General features: G+C 50.0%; 1 protein-coding gene across 1 annotated transcript in view; it reads right to left on the bottom strand.

Moving 5' to 3' along the window:
* ALDH1A3 (aldehyde dehydrogenase 1 family member A3) overlaps window positions 1–23,059 on the bottom strand; it is an 83,669-nt gene that overhangs the window by 18,136 nt on the left and 42,474 nt on the right. The window contains exons 6-10 of the mRNA XM_060259810.1: window positions 21,428–21,556; window positions 19,820–19,933; window positions 6,884–6,986; window positions 5,278–5,462; window positions 325–489 (exon numbers count right to left, since the gene is read on the bottom strand). Of these exons, the coding sequence (XP_060115793.1) occupies window positions 325–489; window positions 5,278–5,462; window positions 6,884–6,986; window positions 19,820–19,933; window positions 21,428–21,556 (696 nt within the window). The remainder of the gene's footprint in view (window positions 1–324; window positions 490–5,277; window positions 5,463–6,883; window positions 6,987–19,819; window positions 19,934–21,427; window positions 21,557–23,059) is intronic.

Here is a 23,059-nt window from a genome sequence, read left to right as displayed (position 1 = left end):
CCTAGTATGCAAATTCTAGCTCCTGCTGGAATTCCACCCCTTGGAGATCCCATCCATGGGGTGTTCCAAGCAAGAGATAAGCAGAGTTGCTTTGCCACTCCCTTCCTTCATGGAGCAACCCCAGTCTTCCTTGGTGGTCTCTCATGCAAGGGTTGACTATGGCCCGCCCTGCTTAGCTTCCAAGCTCCGACCGAGCCATTCAGGCTGCTGTGATCCAATGCGAGTGATTTCTAGTTTAGCTTTATACTGTTTCAAGCAACATTTATCGCTAGCAAATGTAATATATACATTATCCCAGTTCTGAAGATTTCTGTTGGGCCATACCTCCTCTTTGGCAATGCGCATGTTGTCCGTGACCTCTGAAAAAACGGTGGGCTTTATGAACAGGCCTCGATCTCCCATCGCCAAGCCACCACACTCCAGCTTGGCTCCTTCCTTCTTCCCACTTTCGATGAGCTCCAAGATTTTATTGAACTGTTTTTGGTCAATCTGTTACAATACAAGAGGGGAGGAGACAGAGAATGCGGCTACTGTTGGTACCAGATCGCTCCTGTTTGCAGAGCTCTGCAGTTTCAGCCTTGTTCTATAACACTAGGGAGCAGAAGCCAATCTTTGATCGCCAACAAATGTACCTCTACAACCAAGGTGTTGTTTCCCCTTTGCACGCTGGCTCAGTTCAAACTGAAACGCCAAGCAGTGGTTTAATTAGACAAGCTATCGTTCGTGTGGTCGTATGAGTATGGTCCATTAACTATAGTTAGTGAGTGTCTGGTCATTTTCCCACAGAGCTTACCTCGGAGTGACGTCCCTCTTCACCGCGCAGCGTCTGCGCGGATTTCCCACCAACTGCTCCACATAACCAGGAAGTGCCAGACCTTTTGCATCGCAGATGTAAACCGCTAAAAACCAGTTTACGTTAGTGACGCAAAAGCCGCGGCTCTTCCTGGTTATGCGGAGCAGTTGTTGGGAAATCCGCGCAGACGCTGCGCGGTGAAGAGGGACGTCGCTCCGAGGTAAACTCTGTGGGAAAACACCCTCTGTCAAACCAGGTTCAGGCAGGAAGGGTTGCCTCAGTGCTTAGTTCTCCTGGCCCCTTCTTACACGGCCAAGGAAATGCTGTTCACCACTTTGGGGTCAGGCAGCAATTTTTCTCCAGGCCAGTTTGGCCAGGGATCCTGGAGGGGTGGTGTTGTGTTTTGGGGGTTTTTTTGCCATCTTCTGGGCTTGGAGCAGCAGTCACTGGGGCTGTGTGTGTCAGGGTGGGGTGGAAGTACTTCATGGATTGTTCAGGGGTCGGACTAGATGACCCTGGAGGTCCCTTCCAACTCTGTGATTCTTAAACCATCATTTGAAGCTGCAATTTATTAAACCCACATTGGGTGATAACAGATGGGCGTTTTAAGCCGCCCTGGGGACGGGAGGCAGGCGGATCAAAAAAGCGCATCCACATGTGCACATCTGCCTGACCTCCCCGTCCTGACCGCAGCCCGCCTGGGGCCAGATGAAGCCACCTCAGAAAGGTGGCTAATTTCCGAGGCAGCTTCCCCGGCTGTCTGGAAGGCCAGGAAGCGCCTGGGGCGCAACCAACGGAAGCACAAGTGCTCTAGAAGCTCCTCCAGGATGCATGCAGCCCGTCCCTCTTTCGGGGTGGGCCGCACACCATATGGAAGCTTCCGGTCCATTCCTTATCTGGCCCACTCTCTTCAGGGCAGCTTGATGCCACCCTGAGCTGGCTGTCTGTAATCACCCATTTAGTCTTAACTGTGGTTCACACGACATACAGATATATATGCCTTGGTACAATCCTGGCTTGCTCACAGAGATTCCAGTTTCAGACTGGGAAATTCCTGGAGATTTGAGGACAAAGTGTGGGAAGAGCAGGGTATTATGTCATAGTCTACTCTCCAAAGCAGCCATTTTCTTCAGGGAAATGAATCTTTGTAGTCCGGAGATTAGCTGTCACTCTGGACAATCTCCAGGCCCTGCGGAGACAGTTAACTCTCCTTGTCTTGGCCCCCCACTTCTGTTCAACAGGGCGCTGAAGGGAAAAGGGCGAAGCAAAATGGCCTCCTATGGTTCTTCCGCCTGCATAACTGGAAATGATGTCACCACATCATGAGGCACTCTAGGATTCCTTTGAAACTCTACAATGTACTGCGGTGCAGTGGTGTCACTTCCAGTTATGCAGCTGGAAGTGATGTTTGCAGTGTTGCAGACACCACTTCAGTAAGCCCCCTTCCCAATATCCTGCCTACCAGTGTTGCTTTTACCAGATGGCAGGCTGGGACCATGAGCCAGGGTTCAGGAGGAGGGAGCAAAAAAGGCAATGAAACCAACATTTGTCAAAGCAGACGTGCTCAGTGACCATCTGTGAAATGTCCTAGTTTCACAAACTATCTGTAATGTTTAAAGAAAGTTGTCTCAATCTAGCTATGAAAGTTCAGTTCAGACATAATGTAGCTCTACAGTTTATTTAAATAGTTAGCTTGTGAAAGCTGAATTCAATTTGCAGACGATCGCTCAGATCCTTGTTTGCCCTCAACATACACTGGTTCCTCATTTGTTTCCTTCTCTCTGTTGCCAGGGTATGTGTTGCTGAAGCTAGGATTAAACCAGAATGCCTGCATTCAGATATTACACGAAACCAAGGGTGGAATTCTAGCAGGAACTCCTTTGAATATTATGCCACACACGGTGTGTGACACACCCCTGATGTAGCCAATCCTCCAAGAGCTTACAAGGCTCTTTTTTGTAAGCTCTTGGAGGATTGGCTACATCAGGGGTGTGTGGCCTAATATACAAAGGAGCTAGGGTTGCCAATCCCCAGGTGGGGGCAGGGGATCCCCCAGTTTGGAGGCCCTCCCCCCGCTTCAGGGTTATCAGAAAGCGGGGGGAGGGGAGGGAAATGTCTGCTGGGAACTCTATTATTCCCTATGGAGATTTATTCCCATAGAACATCATGGAGAATTGATCTGCAGGTATCTGGGGCTCTGGGGGGGCTGTTTTTTGGGGTAGGGGCACCAAATTTTCAGTATAGCATCTAGTGCCTCTCCCCAAAATACCCACCAAGTTTCAAAAAGATTGGACCAGGGGGTCCAATTCTATGAGCCCCAAAAGAAGGTTCCTCTATCCTTCATTATTTCCTATGGAAGAAAGGAATTGAAAAGGTGTGCTGTCCCTTTAAATGTGATGGCCAGAACTCCCTTTGGAGTTCAATTATGCTTGTCACAGCCTTGATCTTGGCTCCAACCCTAATGTCTCCTGGCTCCACCCCCAAAGTCTCCTGGCTCCACCCCCAAAGTCCCCAGATATTTCTTGAATTGGACTTGGCAACCCTAAAAGGAGCTCCTACTAGAATTCCACCCCTGCACAAAACCATTAAAAGGTCAAGGTGAAGGCAGCCCCCTGTACAAGCACCAGTTGTTTCCGACTCTGGGGTGACGTCACATCACGACATTTTCATGGCAGACTTTTTACGGGGTGGTTTGCCATTGCCTTCCCCAGTTATCTACACTTTCCCCCCAGCAAGCTGGGAACTCATTTTACTGACTTTGGAAGGACGGGAGGCTGAGTCAGCCTTGAGCCGGCTACCTGAACCTGGCTTCCGCTGGGATTGAACTCAGGCTGTGAACAGAGCTCGGACTGCAGTACTGCAGCTTACCATTCTGCGCCATGGGGCTTTTACACACAAAACCATAAGGATTAATAAATCAACTTCAGAGCTTGGCTAGATCATGGTTCCTAATGAACCACGATTAATGGAGTGTCTTGCATTCACACAATTATGCACAGCATAATTCATTTAATTCAAAACTTGAGCCAATGTGCGTGTCATGATCTGAGGCCTAGAGGGCAGGGAGAAGCCTGCCTAGGAGTTGCTAGTGAGCCTACAACTCCTAGGATTCCTTTTTTCCCTCCAATCGGGCAGCAGAGATTTGGAGGGAAAATTAGCCAAGAGGAGGTGGGACCTGGGAGGAAAGTGTAAAAGGAAACCCCTGGAAAGGAAGTTTGTTCTCTCTGCTGAGGCTGCAGACGGAGAGAGAGAGAGGTTCTCTATGGAGGCAGGTTGCAGCCAAAGAGAGATCCCTCATCCAAGGAGGGCGAGTTGCTTTGAAGTTATAGCAAGAGAATGTCTAATCAGACACATCAGGGCTTTTACTTCTTTGTACCAACCTTTACTGTTTATATATTCACTGTACAAAGTCTCTGTGACCCACTTATTGTTTTGAGCACTTATAACAAATTTCTTTAAACTCCAATTAGATTATCTTCCGTCAGATAGGAACCACCAAATAACAAGACAGGTGGCTAGGTTCTGTTCTCAGGTTTATAAAACACACAAAAAGCGAGACAAATAGGCCAAACTGTAAATCTTTAAACAAATCTTCAAGTGACTTTTTAAATTGGTTTAAAGGGGTTACATAATAATATTTTAAATTCTTTTTTTTTTTACTGTTATAATCCCCAAGTCATCAAATTTTAACATGCAGATTCGTTATGGGACTTTTTTATAAGGAATTTTTAAGGTTGTTCTAGATGACTAAAATGTTCTGGTCAGTAATAACAAACTGAACTGAACTGTGAAACTGGCTGGGTCCTCACATCTCTTCAGTCACAGATAAGATGTTTTGCTAACAAGGAAGATACAGTGGTTTTGTGGATGCTCTGGGCCCTCCCAGACCGACCCTGGCCCAGAGTGGCAGCCAGTAGAAGGCCCTTTCTGATCCCCTGCTGTGTGACAGTGCCCCTGGAAGCACTGCTAGAAAATAAGGGCAGAGCACCCTCTAGTGAACAATGTGAAGAACACTAGGTGCGTATACCATTTTGCCATAGATTCTACCTTTGTACTATTTTGCATGCTTAACCACTGCCCGCCAGCTATATGTAACTATGCTCAATGTATCCCATTTCATCATCTGATGAAGTGTGCATGCATACAAAAGCTTACATTCTGAAAAAAACTTTGTTGGTCTTAAAGGCGCTACTGGACTCCAACTTTGTTCTACTGCTTCAGACCAACACGGCTGCCCCCTGGATCTAACTGAGTGCTTAACAGTTTCATCCAAAGTAGGTTTAAGCCTTTCCAAGTCCACTGAGGTCAAACATCTAACGAGAGGCGTCTCTCAGCCTAGGATGGCATCATAAAACTTCATGCAAAAACCTAACTATGATGTTACACAGGTGCAGCTTTACAACATAGGCTTCAACTGCAAAGAGCTGCATGTTGCAAGGACACAAACTTGGAACCAATGAGCTTGCTGATGTGGTTGCTTTCACCTGTGGCCCTTGGTCGGTTTTGGCATCAAACGGGTCCCCCACGAGCCGCTTCTTGGCAAATTCCACGCTGCGCTTGACGAATTCTGCGTAGATCGGCTCTTCCACAAAGACCCGCGAGGCGGCTGTGCAACACTGTCCTTGATTGAAGAAGACCCCTTGGTGGGCGCAGTCGACTGCTAAGTCCACTACGAGAGGCCAAAAACACAGGGCAAAGGTAAAGAAAACAGTGTCTACAATGACAGGGGCCTTGTCTTGTTGCTACGGCAACACGAGGCCTGCAGCAGTCAATGCTTCCCAGCAGGGGCCGAGAACTACTCCAATTGGCAGCAGATCTTCAGGTGGAGGACTTTCACATCACCTGCCACCTGGTCCTTTTAACAGGAGATGCCAGAGACTGAACAGAGGACCACTAATCATTGAATGCTGGCCGCCTCATAACACAGTGTGCTACATAAAATGGATAGTATACTGGGCTGGGACAAGGAAGAACCTGGGACTTGTTATCTGGGAACCCGAAGAGAGCAAGTGCAGGCTAGCCAGTGGAAAAGTCAGATCTTAAGAGTCCAAGATCCATCTTGCTGTAGTCTTAGGGTTCATATACACATCATAAAGTCCTCGTGTTTCTGTAGAACACTAAAAGCAGGCCTCATTTGGTGCAGGAGCTCACAGGAGCAGAGCTCCAGAACCTCTAAATTTTATTGTGCTCTTTCTTTCTTACCCTCCTCCCCCAAATACTTGCTTCTGGCCTTTACTATTCAACCCCCCCGCGAGAATTTTGCTGAACCCTAAGACAAACTTTCTAGTATTTCCCCCCCACAAAAAAATTGGGAAAATAACCAAAATATATAAAGCAGACAGACTGAAATCTTCATCATGCCACTATGGCCACATGGGAGAAAGTAATTTAAAAAGTATGATGGGACGCAATGTTCCCTCTAAGTCTTGTGAGCAAAAATTCTACGTTGTGAGCTGCTGGCATTAAAGTTGTGAGCTACTGCAAAAATTCTACGTTGTGAGCTGCTGGCATTAAAGTTGTGAGCTACTGCATAATTTATTGTGCTCCGGGGTCATCCTTCCTGAGCTATGACAAAAATGTGTGAGCTGGAGGCTAAAAATCTGTGAGTTAGCTCACGCTAATTCAGCTTAGAGGGAACACTGGATGGGAGAAAGGTTTTATTATGACAATTCTAATTCAAGAAGCATTTGAAGGTAGATGCTGAGTTCCTATAATTGAGTACGCCTTCCGGTGATGTCAGGGTGTGTGTGGCATATGCAAATGAGTTGTGCTAATGAGCTCTGGCATCTTTTTCTACGAAATGGCCCCTTACTGAAAGAACTTTGGCTCACATGTGCCTCACAGGTGCACAATGGCTCTTTTCTGTTTCCTAACATATAGCCCGCCCACACACTCTTTTTGTAACCTCACATCACACCACTGAGCTGCTACTGGCACAGCTGTGATATTCACACCCCAGAGTGTGTGTCAGGGAGATGGGGATGAATTGTAATTCCAGGAGTTCTCCAGACCCCAGCTGGAGGTTCAAGACTCGGTGCTGTCGCAGGAAAAAGTTTATTACTTCTGCTACAATCCCCGCCCCAGACTCACGGTCGGCATCTGCACAGACGATGCACGGATTCTTCCCACCAAGTTCCAGAGTCACCCTCTTGAGGTTACTTTTCGACGCAGCTTCTTTGATCAACTTCCCAACCTGAATTGGGAAGATTAAAATAAAACCCCAGACCTTTAACTGGTATAACTACCCTTCAGGGCTGAGAAATACATACAGCAGCGGAGGCTTTTATTCTAGAAGATCTCAGCTTTTCCTGTAAAAGGAGGTGATCTGCCCGCCTTGTGTGGTACACGGTTGGTGTGATCCAGAGCCACATGAAGCACTGAAACACCTGCAACTTCTCAGGTAGATGAACTATCTGGTGTACTACATAGAGACTAAAAAACAACACCTTAGGGTTTTTCAGACTGCCTTTTGCATTTTCACATGTGTTGCCCTGCTTCTGATGATGGTGCTATCAAAGAATCATAGACTTGGAAGGAACCTCCAGGGTCATCCAGTCCAACTCCCTGCACAATGCAGGAAACTCACAAATACCTCCCCCTAAATTCATAGGATCTTCATTGCTGTCAGATGGGCATCTAGTCAAGGAAGGAGAGCTCCTGAGGAAGCCTGTTCCACTGAGGAACAGCTCTAACGGTCAGGAAGTTCTTCCTAATGTTGAGCAGAAACTCTTTTGATTTAATTTCAACCCACTGGTTCTGGTCCTACCTTCTGGGGCCACAGAAAACAATTCAACACCATCCTCTATATGACAGCCCTTCAAGGACTTGAAGATGGTGATCTTATCACCCCTCAGCCGCCTCCTCTCCAGGCTAAACATGCCCAGCTCCTTCAACCTTTCCTCATTAGACTTGGTCTCCAGACCCCTCACCATCTTCGTCGCCCTCCTCTGGACCCGTTCCAGCTTGTCTATATCCTTCTCAAAATGTGGTGCCCAAAACTGAACACAATACTCCAGGTGAGGTCGTACCAAAGCAGAGTAAAGTGATACCATCACTTCACGTGATCTGGACACTATACTTCTGTTGATACAGCCCAAAATTGCATTTGCCTTTTTAGCCATTGTTTACTCATGTTCAGCAAATAGTCCACTAAGACCCCTAGATCCTTTTCACACAGACTACTGCTAAGACAAATCCCCTTTCAACCAGCTTCAAAGAGGTGAGGAAATATTATACCTTTCTTGATTCTGTCACTGTGCTTTTCTTTTTTTTAAAAAAAAAATCAGTACTTGCTTTTTATGTACACTTAGTGGTGGCTTTTTTCCAGATGAATATATGAAGCGGCCTTATCAAAGATAGACCTTACGGGACCGTTTAATGTAATACCTTCTACTCCGGTGAGCAACATTATATTTCCTAACAACATCAACTTGCTTCTTTTCCAAAACAAGAGGCCAGTCTTGGTTTTCCTCCACCTCTCTAGAACAGAAGGGGTTTGAGACTAGTTTTTATCTGTATGTGATTTGCCCTGAGCCCGTATGAGAAAGGGCAGAATATAAATGGACCAAATAAAAAATAAATAAAATAAGAAAGGAAACATACAAATTATTATTTCTCCCCTGCTGTGGCTTGTAGCACCTTCACCTAATCATCACTCTGTTTCTATCAGTGAAATAGTTTGAGGGGTGAGTGGAGGGGTCTTACCCACACAATCCTTACCCCACCATTGTGGGCCTGATTTACTCCCTTTCCCCATGATCTCTTCTCAGTAAAGGTCATTGGGCTATATAGCAGAAGACGAAGATATTGGATTTATATCCTGCCCTCCATTCTGAATCCCAGAGAGGTCACAATCTCCTTTCCCTTCCTCTACCCCAACAGACACCCTGTGAGGTGGGTGGGGCTGAGAGAGCTCTCCCAGCAGCTGCCCTTTCAAGGACAACCTCTGAAAGAGCTATGGCTGACCCAAGCCCATGCCAGCAGCTGCAAGTGGAGGAGTGGGGAATCAAACCCGGTTCTCCCAGTTAAGAGTCTGCACACTTAACCAACTACACCAAAATTGGTTCTCTAATAATATAATATTATATGAATATAAAACAGAAATGGTTTAAGAAGATGCTTTTATAAAAGGAGAGAGACAGTGGACGTGCTACTGTGTATCATATGGATTTTCTTTTTGCTATTATCTTACCCTCCACCTTATTGTTTTCTACTTATGTAAAACTTTTGCATTGTTTAACATATCAGGTCTTTCTTTCAGATTTCTGTTGTTTTAATTATATTTATTGGTTTTATTATATGTGCAAGCACCAGTCATTTCTGACTCTGGGGTGACATTGCTTTCACAATGTTTTCACAGCAGACTTTTTACAGGGTGGTTTGCCATTGCCTTCCCCAGTCTTCTACCCTTCCCCCCCAGCAATACTGGGGACTCATTTGACCGACCTCTGAAGGATGGAAGGCTGAGTCAACCTGGAGCCGGCTACCTGAAAACCCAGCTTCCACCGGGGATTGAACTCAGGTCATGAGTAGAGAGCACTGCAGCTTTAACACTCTGTGCCACGGGGCTCTTCCAGATTTCTGAAATTCTAGTCTTATTAGACGCCTCATCCTATTAATTGCATTAATTTCCCCTGTGTAATCCACCTTGAGCCTCAAGGAGGAAGGCAGTCTCTAAAGTAAAGAGAACAAAATAAATACATTTTTGCAATAACTGAACAGCTACCCCTGACCTGGATAGCCCCGGCTAGTCCCATCTCATCAGACCTCAGAAGCTCAGCAGGGTCAGCCCTGGCTGGTAAGAACATAAGAACATAAGAGAAGCCAAGTTAGATCAGGCCAATGGCCCATCCAGTCCAACATTCTGTGTCACACAGCGGCCAAATATATATATATATACACACACACACACATACACACTGTGGCTAATAGCCACTGATGGACCTCTGCTCCATATTTTTATCTAACCCCCTCTTGAAGGTGGCTATGCTTGTGGCTGCCACCACCTCCTGTGGCAGTGAATTCCACATGTTAATCACCCTTTGGGTGAAGAAGTACTTCCTTTTATCCGTTTTAACCTGTCTGCTCAGCAATTTCATCGAATGCCCATGAGTTCTTGTATTGTGAGAAAGGGAGAAAAGTACTTCTTTTTCTACTTTCTCCATCCCATGCATTATCTTGTAAACCTCTATCATGTCACCCCTCAGTCGACGTTTCTCCAAGCTAAAGAGCCCTAAGCGTTTCAACCTTTCTTCATAGGGAAGGTGTTCCAGCCCTTTAATCATTCTAGTTGCCCTTTTCTGAACTTTCTCCAATGCTATAATATCCTTTTTGAGGTGCGGCGACCAGAACTGCACACAGTACTCCAAATGAGACCGCACCATCGATTTATACAGGGGCATTATGATACTGGCTGATGTGTTTTCAATTCCCTTCCTAATAATTCCCAGCATGGCGTTGGCCTTTTTTATTGCAAACGCACACTGTCTTGACATTTTCAGTGAGTTATCTACCACGACCCCAAGATCTCTCTCTTTGTCAGTCTCTGCCAGTTCACACCCCATCAGCTTGTATTTGTAGCTGGGATTCTTGGCCCCAATGTGCATTACTTTGCACTTGGCCACATTGAACCGCATCTGCCACGTTGACGCCCACTCACCCAGCCTCAACAGATCCCTTTGGAGTTCCTCACAATCCTCTCTGGTTCTCACCACCCTGAACAATTTAGTGTCATCCACAAATTTGGCCACTTCACTGCTCACTCCCAACTCTAAATCATTTATGAACAAGTTAAAGAGCATGGGACCCAGTACCGAGCCCTGCGGCACCCCACTGCTTACCGTCCTCCACTGCGAAGACTGCCCATTTATACTCACTCTCTGCTTCCTATTACTCAGCCAGTTTTTGATCCACAAGAGGACCTGTCCTTTTACTCCATGACTCTCAAGCTTTCTAAGGAGCCTTTGATGAGGTACTTTATCAAAAGCTTTCTGGAAGTCAAGGTAAACAACATCTATCGGGTCTCCTTTGTCCACATGTTTGTTCACCCCCTCAAAGAAATGTAACAGGTTAGTGAGGCAAGATCTTCCCTTGCAGAACCCATGCTGAGTCTTCCTCAATAACCCGTGTCCATCAATGTGCCTACTCATTCTGTCCTTGATAATGGTTTCTACCAACTTTCCCGGTATTGAAGTCAGACTGACTGGCCTGTAATTTCCCGGATCACCTCTGGAACCCTTTTTAAAGATGGGGGTGACATTTGCTACCTTCCAGTCCTCAGGAACAGAGGCAGATTTCAATGAAAGATTACAGATTTTTGTTAGAAGATCCACAAGTTCAACTTTGAGTTGGTTGTGTATTTGGTTGTGAGACCTCCCAAGAATACAGAGGCTGTGATGTGGAGGCAGGCAATGGCACACCACCTCTGGATGTCTCTTGCCTTAGAAGCAGAGAATCACAGAGTTGGAAGGGACCTCCAAGGTCCTCTAGTCCAACCCCCTGCACAATGCAGGAAACTCACAAACACCTCCCCCTAAACTCACAGGATTTTAGAATAGAATAGAATCATAGAGTTGGAAGGGACCTCTAGGGTCATCTAGTCCAACCTCCTGCACAATGCAGGAAACTCAAAAATACGTCCCCCTAAATTCACAGGATCCTCATTGCTGTCAGAGGCCATCTAGCCTCTGTTTAAAAACCTCCAAGGAAGGAAAGCCCACCACCTCCTGAGGAAGCCTGTTCCACTGAGGAACCGCTCTGTCAGAAAGTTCTTCCTAATGTTGAGCCGGAAATTCTTTTGATTTAATTTCAACCTGCTGGTTCTGGTCCTACCTTCTGAGGCCACAGGAAACAATTCCACACCATCTTCTATATGACAGCCCTTCAAGGACTTGAAGATGGTGATCCTATCACCCCTCAGCCGCCTCCTCTCCAGGCTAAACATGCCCAGCTCCTTCAACCCTTCCTCATAGGACTTGGTCTGCAGACCCCTCACCATCTTTGTTGCCCTCCTCTGGACCCGTTCCAGCTTGTCTGTATCCTTCTTAAAATGTGGTGCCCAAAACTGAACACAAGACTCCAGCTGAAAAGCCTATGGGGTCACCATAAATCAGCTGTGACCTGACAGCACTTCCCACCACCACATGAAAGGATAATGCAGGACACAACCTGTAGATGGCAGTCTTACATGCAGAAAGTTTCAGTGTTTTGGACTTTGAGAGCACAAAGTGTGAGCGAGTCCAGCAGCACCTTTAAGACAACAAAGTTTTATTCAAGGTGTGAGCTTTTGTGCACGCACATTTCCTCAGACACATTGGAATGGAAGTTAGCACTTCATATATATATATATATATAGAGAGAGAGAGAGAGAGAGAGAGAGAGACAGATACCACTACATTGGTGAAGAAGAAGATATTAAATTTATACCCTGCCCTATACTATGAATCTCAGAGCAGTCACAATCTCCTTTACCTTCCTCCCCCACAACAGACACCCTGTGAGGTGGGTGGGGCTGGAGAGGGCTCTCACAGCAGCTGCCCTTTCAAGGACAACTGCAAGAGCTATGGCTGACCCAAGGCCATTCCAGCAGCTGCAAGTGGAGGAGTGGGGAATCAAACCCAGTTCTTCCAGATAAGAGCCCGCCCACTTAACCACTGCACCAAACCGGCTCTCTAGATTTCCTAAACAGATTTGCTGTCTAAATGTATGAACTGTCAACCACCGATGTGTCCGATGAAGTGGGCGTGCACATGAAGGCTCATACCTTGAATAAAACTCTGTTGGTCTTAAAGGTGCCACTGGACTCAAGCTTTGTTCTCTTGTTTCAGAACAACATGGCTGCCCACCTGGACTTTGAGAAAGTTCTTCAGTGGCCAGTAGCTGTTCATCACAGTTATGAAAAGTCTTGTCAAGCGCATGGAGGATGAACTGGCCATAAACAAATAAACTAATAAATAAACTAATAAACAAACAAACAAATTAATTAATCAATCAATTAATTAAATTACTAAATATGCCAATTAGAACATCAAGTGATCAAGTGCAAACCTAGCATGCTCAGGGGGAGACAGAGAAGAAGAAGAAGAAGAAGAAGAAGATGATGATATTGGATTTATATCCCGCCCTCCACTCCGAAGAGTCTCAGAGTGGCTCACAATCTCCTTTACCTTCCTCCCCCACAACAGACACCCTGTGAGGTGGGTGGGGCTGGAGAGGGCTCTCACAGCAGCTGCCCTTTCAAGGACAACCTCTGCCAGAGCTATGGCTGACCCAAGGCCATGCCAGCAGGTGCAAGTGGAGGAGTGGGGAATCAAACCCGGTTCTCCCAGATAAGAGTCCGCACACTTAACCACTACACCAAAGTGGGAAAAATTGCAGACGGGGTTGCCGAGAGCATCCACCATGAAGACTGTTCTGTAGCCAAGACTGGCTTCTCCCAGGATGCCGGCAGCCATCGCGCAAGCGTCACCATGCAAAGATGGAACGTGTAGCAACCTTAGAGAATGCAGGTGAATAAAGGGAGGAGCATTTATCTGGGGAAAGACACAGGAAATGTGAAGGAGGAAAAATCAGCTGAGAACAGCAGGAGAAAAGACCCAAGTCAGCTACATTTCCTAAAGAAGAGAAAAAAACCAGACACTGTAGAACTAAGACTGAAAGGGATTTGGGATGACAGATTAAGACTCAACTTGCAACAGAAATGAGGTCTCTCCAAATGTTACAGTGAGTGCACATAAGATCCTGCCCATCTAGATAAGTGGCTGGCTGTGTGGGTAAGCAGTAGAAGCGCAAGATTTGAATCAGCAGCACCTTAAGGACCAGCCAGATTTCGAGATGATGATGAGAGCTCTGCCTGGAAATTTTGTTGGTCTTTGAGGTTGTCATGATCTGGGCTGTGCCTTAGAGGCCTGCGGGCCCAGGAAAGCCTGAGTGGTAGTAGTGGGAAGGGCCTACAATTCCCAGAAGCCCTAAAAGGTTTTGGCTCCATTTTGGGCCATTCAGAGAAAGAGGAGAGCTTGGATAAAAGGTCTGGGAGGTGGAAGCCTTGGTTCTTTTCCTAGGAGGCAAAGCTAAGGAAGGGCTACCGCAGGGAAGAGACCCTTGCCCTGAGAGGAAGGGTGAGTGGGCCCAGATCTGACTGAGACAGTCTAGGGAAAGTAAGTCCAGATGCACTAGGGCATTTGTTTATTTTCCCTTCACCCCTTTTACTGTTTAATGCACCTTGTTAGTTTATATTTAGAGAGCCCCGTGGCGCAGAGTGGTAAAGCTGCAGTACTGCAGTCGGAGCCCTCTGCCCACGACCTGAGTTCGATCCCAGCGGAAGCTGGTTCAGGTAGCCGTCTCCAGGTTGACTCAGCCTTCCATCCTTCCGAGGTTGGTAAAATGAGGACCCAGCTTGCTGGGGGAAAGTGTAGAGGACTGGGGAAGGCAATGGCAAACCACCCTATAAAAAAGTCTGCCGTGAAAACGTTGTGAAAGCAACGGCACCCCAGAGTCAAAAATGACTGGTGCTTACACAGTGGACTACCTTTACCTTTTTTTTTTTTTAGTTTATGTAACGTACTCGAAGCGGAGACGAGAGTAGGGCAACATGGTTTATTAGGAGCACGTTGCAAGAGACGGAACACGCGGGCCGGGTCCCGCTTATGTACAATCCCGGGTACAGCCTACTGGGTTGGTTGGGCCAATCCAGCCCCGTTGAACTTCCCGCCACAGCTGGAGATAGGCGGGGACAGTTGCCCCCCCCGTCGGGTCGCATGACATTTCTTGATACACTACACCCCTCCCCCCCTGGTTAATGTACAAAGTCCTGTAAGTATGCGGGGGGCCGGCGCTCCCGAGTGGACCGTCTGGGGGGTCCCGGTGGCGGCGGCGCGGCCGCCGAGGATGGTGCCTCGGTAGGTCCTGGAGTGGACGGGGGCGGCCCGTCCGGTTCCGCGGATCCCTCGGTTTCGGTCGGTTCCGGTACCTCCGGCGCCCGCATCACGGATGTTGGGATCGCGTCATCTAGGCGGTCTCCGTTAGGCTCCTCGCTGGATATAGCCTCGTCCGTGTCCGTGGGGGCCTCCGGAAGGGTGCGGCGCCTCAACTGATCAATGTGCCGCCGTAGTACCTGGCCCCCCTCCGTTGATATGTCGTAGTGGCGGGACCCGGTTACCCTCAGTACCCGCCCCGCCACCCAATCGGGGCCCCTTGCATAGTTTCGGGCGAAAACTGGGTCGCCCGCGAAGAAGCCCCGGGCGGCGTCTCGGACTTCGGGGCTCCCGCGGGTGTCTGAAGCCCGGTCGGGATGCAGCCGGTCCAGCCGGGTTATGAGTTTGCGTCCCATGAGGAGCTCAGCCGGGCTGACTCCTGTGACCGGGTTAGGGGTGATCCGATTATCGAAGAGGAACGCGGCCAGCCTGTGGTCCCAGTCCCCCTGTACAATTCGGCCGAGGGCCTCCTTTGTTGTGCGGACCATCCGCTCCGCCTGGCCGTTGGTGGCCGGATGGAAGGGAGCCGACCTTATGTGCCTGATCAGGTATCTTTGTAGGAACGCCTGGAAGTCGGCTGAGGTGAAGGCGGCCCCGTTATCAGAGACTATGGTGTCCGGGATGCCATGTGTGCATAGGACCCTGCGCAGAGCTCTGATCGCGGCTGTGGACGAGGTGGACCCTACGGGGATGACCTCCAGCCATTTGGTGTAGGAGTCCACTATTATGATGAAGGTCTGCCCCTGGAATGGGCCCGCAAAGTCGATATGGAGTCTCGACCATGGTTTCCGGGTGGACTCCCACCTAGTGACGGGGGCGCTGGGCGGCTCGGGCCGGGATTCCTGGCAGGTCTGGCACCCGCGGACCCAGCCCTCGATCTCCCCGTCCATTCCCGGCCACCAGACGTAGCTCCTGGCCAGAGCCTTCATTCGCACTATGCCAGGATGAGTCTCGTGTAGGGATTCTAGAACACGCTTTTGGAGCGGAGGTGGAATCACTACCCTACTGCCCCAAAGTATGCAGCCCTTGTGTGCGGCTAATTCCTCCCTCCTCGCCTTGTAAGGCTTGAATTCTTCCCCCATGTTTCCCTCTGGCCACCCCCTCACCACCCAGTCGAGCACCCGTGCCAGTGTCTTGTGTTTCTGGGTGGCCTTGGCCACCTCCGTTGCGTGGAGGGGCGGCTCTGGGAGGCTCTCTATCATCATGACCTGGTGTGCGGGTGCGGGGTCCGGACCCGTCTCCGGAAGCGGCAAACGGCTAAGCGCATCCGCGTGTCCCATAGCCTTGCCGGCCCTATGAACCAGTGTGTACGTGTATGAGTTGAGGAATTGGTTCCACCTCAACACGCGCTGTGAGAGTATTTGGGGGGTTTGTCGGTCTGGGGCCAGTAGACCTAAGAGGGGCTTGTGGTCCGTGGCAATGGTGAACCTTCTCCCATATAGATACTCGTGGAACTTTCGGACCCCTGCCACGATTGCCAGGGCCTCTTTATCTATCTGCGCGTAGTTGCGCTCGGCTGAAGTGAGCGTGCGGGAGTAATATGCGACCGGTACCTCCCTCCCGTCCGGAAGCTGGTGCCCCAGGACTGCTCCCACCCCATACGGCGACGCATCGCAGGCCAGGATGACGGGGAGGGCCTCGTCAAAATGGTGGAGCACCGCATTGGACACCAGGACGTCCTTGACCGCCTGGAACGCCGCGGCCTGTCGTTTGCCCCAAACCCAAGGGGCTTTTTTGTCCAGCAGCCGGTGAAGGGGCTCCGCCAGGGCTGCCTTGTGGGGGAGGAAGGAGTGGTAAAAGTTGAGCACCCCCAAGAAGCTTTGGAGCTCCGCTTTACAAGTGGGAGCCGGGGCTTGCACGATGGCTCGGGTCTTTTCTTCCGTGGGGTGGATTCCTGCTGCGTCAACGGCGAACCCCAGAAACTCTACCCGTGGAACCCCCAGCAAGCATTTCTCTCTCTTGACCTTGAGCCCCGCTGCCTGAAACCGGCGGAGCACCTCTCGAAGGCGGTTGCCGAATTCCTCGGGGTCCGGGGCGGCGACTAAAACGTCGTCGAAAAACGGCTGGACTCCTGGGATCCCTTTAAGGAGAGCGTCCATTAGGCTCTGGAAAATCCCCGGAGCGACGCTAACCCCAAACTGAAGCCTCTTTACCCGGAAAGCCCCCCTGTGGGTCACGATCGTTTGGGCCTCCGCCGTCTTATTGTCTACTGGGAGCTGCTGGTAGGCCTGGGCCAGGTCTAGCTTCCCAAATATCCTAGCCCCCGCTAGGGCGGCCAGGACATGGCTCACCACCGGCACTGGATAGGGGTTGTCCTGTAGTGCCTTGTTTATGGTGCATTTATAATCGGCACAGATCCGCACCTCCCCGTTTGGCTTGATGGGGGTAACGATGGGGGTTTCCCAGGTGGCGTAGTCCACCGGCTCCAGGACACCTTGTGCCGTGAGGCGGTCTAACTCTGCCTCGATCTTAGGTTTCAAGGCGAACGGAACCCTCCTGGCCTTGAGCCGAATCGGTCTGACCGTGGGGTCTAGGGGCAGGGAGATGGGCGGCCCCCGGTAGCTCCCTAGGGACCCATCGAATACCTCGGGGAATTCCTTGCAAATCTCCCCGAACCCCCGGGGCGTTATGGTCTGACCCACCCCCTCCACGCGGATTCCCAAGGGTTTGAACCAGGCTAGACCTAGCAGGGTGGCCAGCTGGCGCTTAACCACCAGGATGTCCAGCGGGCCGTGGAAGGACCCCCGCTCGACTTGTACCCGCGCCCACCCCGCAATTTGCACCGGGTTCTTCTGGAAGTCCCGGAGTATGAAGTCTGCCGGCCGAAGTTGCAGCCGCTGGCGGGGACACAGTTCTCTTAGGGTTTCTTCCGCAATAAGGGAAATGGAGGACCCTGAGTCCACCTCCATTTGGCAGGGGTTCCCCTCTATAAGGACCGCCACTTTGATTTTATCGGGGGAATCGTGGGGCAAGTTCAGTACCTGTAGGGACGTGGAGTCTACCGCGTGGGACTCCGCGGACTCGTGGTACGTGGTCGGCTTCCTGCGGTTGGGCTTGGCTCGGCAAGCCCTGGCAATGTGGCCGGTCTTTCCGCAGCTCCTGCAGTCCCAGGTCCGGTATTGGCAGTCTCTCCGCTCGTGGGGGCCGCCGCAGCTGGCGCACTTGGTGGCCGGGGCTCTCTCCGACGCTGGTGGTCGGTCGGTCGCTCGGGGGCGCTGGGTCGCTCTGTTGGGTGGCCCGGCTGGGCGGCGTAGCTGATGGGCTTCCTCCTCCTCGGGGCCGTCTTGGTCCAGCTCTCCGTGGTGGGCAGCTTCCATCTTGGCCCGGGGAAACGTTCGTGCGGTTCGTTCCCATGCCACCGCTTCGCTGAAGGCGGCCTGGAGAGTAAGCTCTTCTTTGGCGAAGAGCTTCTGCTGGAGCCTCTCGTCGCGGAGGCCCCACGTGAATCTGTCCGCCAGGGCTTCCTCCAGTTGGGGGAGGTTGCAGTTCCCGGCGAGTTTACGGAGGGCCGCCAGGTAGTCTGCGGCGGACTCGCCCGCGATCTGGTCCCGTTTGTGGAACAGGAACCTGCGAGCCACCCGCGAAGGCTGTGGTGAGAAGTGTCCCGTGAGGAGTCGGATGATCTCGTCGTAGGATTTCTCTGCCAGACGGGCGGGTGCCGAGAGACCCTTGGCGATCTCGAATGTGGCAGGCCCGCAGACGCTCATGAGAACGTCCCTCTTCGCTCCGGCGTCAGTGATCTTGTTGGCCCGGAGGTAGAACTCGACCCGCTCCGCGTAGGACTCCCATCCCTCTGGATTGGTTGGGTCGAAGGGCTCGAGGTAGCCGGTGATTCCGCTTTGGTTGGCCATGATGGCGGCGACAGTCGCTTGTTGCCCAGATCTCCGTCGTAGCCGCTGCGGCTAGGATCCCACCTTCGTCGCCAGTGTAACGTACTCGAAGCGGAGACGAGAGTAGGGCAACATGGTTTATTAGGAGCACGTTGCAAGAGACGGAACACGCGGGCCGGGTCCCGCTTATGTACAATCCCGGGTACAGCCTACTGGGTTGGTTGGGCCAATCCAGCCCCGTTGAACTTCCCGCCACAGCTGGAGATAGGCGGGGACAGTTGCCCCCCCCGTCGGGTCGCATGACATTTCTTGATACACTACAGTTTATATTGCACTGAACTGATCTTTTAAATAAACCATTTTTTCCCCTGTTGTTCACTCTGCCTGGTCCTCACGTCTATTACTCGGCCTAAGCTAAAGGAGGCCTGAAGAGCTTGGGAGGGCACTCTGGGCCTTCTCAAGGGGAACCCTTAACCCAGAGTCGTGGCAGCGATTGGTAACACCCCCCCGAGTTGTGACAGAGGTGCTACTAAACTCTATTTTTGCTCTTCTGTTTGAAAGAAACAGTCAACATGTGCTCACTTTACCAGTGAAATCAGGGCCAGTAACTTACAATCAGTACATCCAAAAACACTGTTCATTAATTTTGACTAAGATGGAGTCTCTTCATTGACAAATGTTGGCATTGGGAGTTATTCCTTGAGAGACGACGGGTTTTTAAATAGCCTCACGGGTGCTCTATGACCAGCTGGTTGGCATAAAGAGAGCCAGTGTGGTGTAGCGCCTGATTAAGATGCGCGAGAGACCCAAGTTCAGATTCCCACCCTGCCTTGGAAGCTCACTGGGTATCCGTGGGACAGTCATACCATCTCAGCCTCTCCTACCTCACAAGGTTGTTGTGAAGATAAAATGGAGGCATGGAGAAGGATCCCCGCTGGATCTCCATCTGGATCTCCACTGGGGAGAAAGGTAGGATATAAATGAAGTAAACGGATAAATGTTGACTTATGCTTAGGTTTTGTGCATTGCACACGCTCCAAAGTAAAGCCATACGGAACGTGCCCAAGCACACGGCCAGCCAGAACGGAATATTCAACAACACTTGTAAAATGTGCAGGTTTGAGCTATGGACGGGAAGCACAATTCATATAGATGTTGCATTTACAGCATTTGCTATGAAGGACACGCACAGGAAGAGTTTTGCTCCAAGAAGTCAGTTTACCTACCTCCGTGGATCCGGTAAAAGCTATTTTGTCAACGTCGGGATGGTTGGAAATGGCAGCGCCTGCAGTGGGGCCGTACCCTGGCACAATGTTCACCACACCTGGAGGGAAACCTGCCTGGAAAGACATTTGAATACTTTATTCCGGCATTGGAATAAGTGGGGGAATAGAGCAGATCAGGCCTGCAGCTAGCTAGCCGAGGAGCCACAGGGCTCAGCCCCTCAACAGTTTCTGGTGGCCCCTCATCACCCCAGGGCCAACCCTCCTGTGTGATTTAAATCATGGGAGGGGTCCGCAGGACCAGCTGCTGCCCCTCCCAATCAGCTGGTCGGCAGGCTCTTTAAATCATGCAGGACAGACAAGGACTCCCCCACCACTCCAGCTTTCTGCACTCACCCCCACCCACGGGCCCCTTCCCAGTGGCTCCCTGCAGCCCTCTTCCACCATGCCTCCTAGCTATGCAGCTGGAGCAGACCCGCAATGCACTTTAGGATAGATGGCCACTGCGTTTCAACAAGGCCGGATGAAGGGCTGGGATCAGTGAGAACGTAAGAGAAGCCATGTTGGATCAGGCCAATGGCCCATCTAGTCCAACACTCTGCGTCACACAGTGGCCAAAAACCCCAAGTGCCATCAGGAGGTCCATCAGTGGGGCCAGGACACTAGAAGTCCTCCCATTGTGCCGCTCCCAAGCACCAAGAATGCAGAGCATCACTGCCCCAGACAGAGAGTTCCAACAATACATGTGGCTAATAGCCACTGATGGACCTCTGCTCCATATGTTTATCCAATCCCCTCTTGAAGCTGTCTATGCTTATAGCTGCCGCCACCTCCTGCAGCAGTGAATTCCATGTGTTAATCACCCTTTAGGTGAAGAAGAACTTCCTTTTATCAGTTCTAACCTGACTGCTCAGCAATTTCATTGAATGTCAACGCGTTCTCATATTGTGAGAAAGGGAGAAAAGTATTTCTTTCTCTACCTTCTCCATCCCATGCATAATCTTGTAAACCTCAAACATGTCACCCCTCAGTCGACATTTCTCCAAGCTAAACAGCCCCAAGCGCTTTAACCTTTCTTCATAGGGGAAGTGTTCCAACCCTTTAATCCTTCCAGTTGCCCTTTTCTGCACTTTTCCCAATGCTATAATATCTTCTTTGAGGTGCTGTGACCAGAAGTGTACACAGTATTCCAAATGAGGCCGCACCATCGATTTATACAGGGACATTATGATACTGGATGATTTGTTTTCAATTCCCTTGGTTGGCATCTGTTTTGCATGCAGAAAGTCTCAGGTTCAGTCCCCAGCATCTCAAAGCATCCGTTAGCAGGTGATGCCTGAGACCCCGGAAAACTGCTTCCAGTCAGAGTAGTTAATATTGACCTTGATAGGAGACAGCTTCATCTAAGAAGACTGCTTAGCACAGCAGTAGAATACCTGCTTTGCATGCAGAAGGTCCCAGGTTCAATCCCCGCCATAGGCCATTAAAAGGATCAGGTAGGAATCGATGTGAATGACTCTACCTGAGACTCTGGAGAGTGTCTGCCAATCAGAGTAGACAATATTGGCAAATATTGTCTACTCTGTCTTCAGTATAATGAGTTCAACCTACCTCCTTGACTAAAGAGCCAATGTAGAGGGACGTGAGGGGTGTCTGCTCAGCGGGCTTGACCACCAGGGTGTTTCCACAGCACAGGGCTGGTGCCATCTTCCAGATCAGCATGAGCAACGGGAAGTTCCACTAGAAGAGAACATCATTATGGACACCCCGTGAATATAATTTCCATTCAACAATCTCTTGCACTCCAACTTGTCCCTCATTTACTAGGGACAATTCTGTGTCCAAACACTAGGCTGCTTCCCTCAATGAAACAGACAGATGATGTCTTTTTGGGATGTAATCAGGGTTTGTTCGTTTGTTTTTTTAAGCAGGAATGCACAGGAAAGCAGTTCCTGCTGGCTTGGCGTCAAGGGGTGTGGCCTAGTATGTAAATGAGTTCCTGGGAAACAATGGTGACATCAGGGAGTGTGGCCTAATAGGCAAATGAGTTCCTGCTGGGCTTTTTTCTACCAAAAAAAGCACTGGATGTAATACTTTATTCTGTCCCTACGTGCCACTGTAGCAATGCTTGTCTCCACAACTGCTGCGGCAGCAAACAGTATTATACAGCACCTCTCATCTTAAGACACACAAGAACAACAGTGTCCTTGAGAGAAAAAAAGCTCAGTCATACAGCGAACACTTATGAAACCCTCATCCAAGGCAGAGAAGGAAGAGTTCAATTAACCGGCGACTTTGGCTTTCACATCAGACATTATAGAAAAAGGCTTATTTATTTATTTTAGTATATTTCTATTCCGCCCATTTCCCATAGGGCTCAGGGCGGAGTACAACATATTTAGAGGTATTTTCGACCACAATAAAGCCAGACCAATCTGTGTGGGCCTCTGATCGTGTAAATTTACATTTAGCGACGACAACAGAAGTGGACACAGGCCTGACTCCAGCGACCCACTAGTGAAAACATAAACGGACTTTAGCGCAAGCAGCTGTTAAGGTCTTTTCCTTGCATTTCTCCTTGTGCAAGAGAAAATTCTGCACAGGATCCAACATGGGGTCATTAGGATTTTTTAAAAGCTCCAAATCCTTTGGGAAGGCCAGTAACGAACATGCAGGCGTCCCTTGCAGGGTGAGCCTTTGCAGAGCTCCCAGGATCTAAGCCTGCTGACTGTTAATGACATAGGTGTCCTGTTTGAACAGCTGGGTCCTGAAATTGGCTGCGATCTCCTCCAGAGAATGGACCCAAAGAGTTGCTGGAAGCTGGGGACTGCCCATTAGAGCCCAGGTAACAATCTAGGGCAGGGATGTCAAACATGCAGCCCAGGGGCTGCAACTCGCTTTGCCTTTTGCCTGCGGCAAACGCAAACTGGGGTTTAGAGGATCTTGTCTGCTGCACAAAAGAGGCAGAGTGACTTGCAGCCTGGGGGGCAGATAGTGTGAAATCTGACAGATGCCCTGTGGAGGAGATGAGAGTGAGAGCGGCATAGGCTTGCCAATCCCCAGGTCCCAGCGGGGGTTCTTCTGCTTTCCCAGACTCCTTCCCACCCCCAGTCAGCTGGCCGGTGGGGGGAAGCCCCGCCCCCAGAGGACCATGTGCCTTTCCACCTCCGGAGGCTTCAGTCTCCGATTGAAAGGCTTCCTCTTGGGATGGGGTGTCTGTGTTGCTGTGAAGAAGTTGGCAGC

This window comes from Heteronotia binoei, chromosome 19, assembly GCF_032191835.1.
Source record: "Heteronotia binoei isolate CCM8104 ecotype False Entrance Well chromosome 19, APGP_CSIRO_Hbin_v1, whole genome shotgun sequence".
In the NCBI taxonomy this organism is placed as follows: domain Eukaryota; kingdom Metazoa; phylum Chordata; class Lepidosauria; order Squamata; family Gekkonidae; genus Heteronotia; species Heteronotia binoei.
This window is presented reverse-complemented; position numbering and strand designations above follow the sequence as displayed.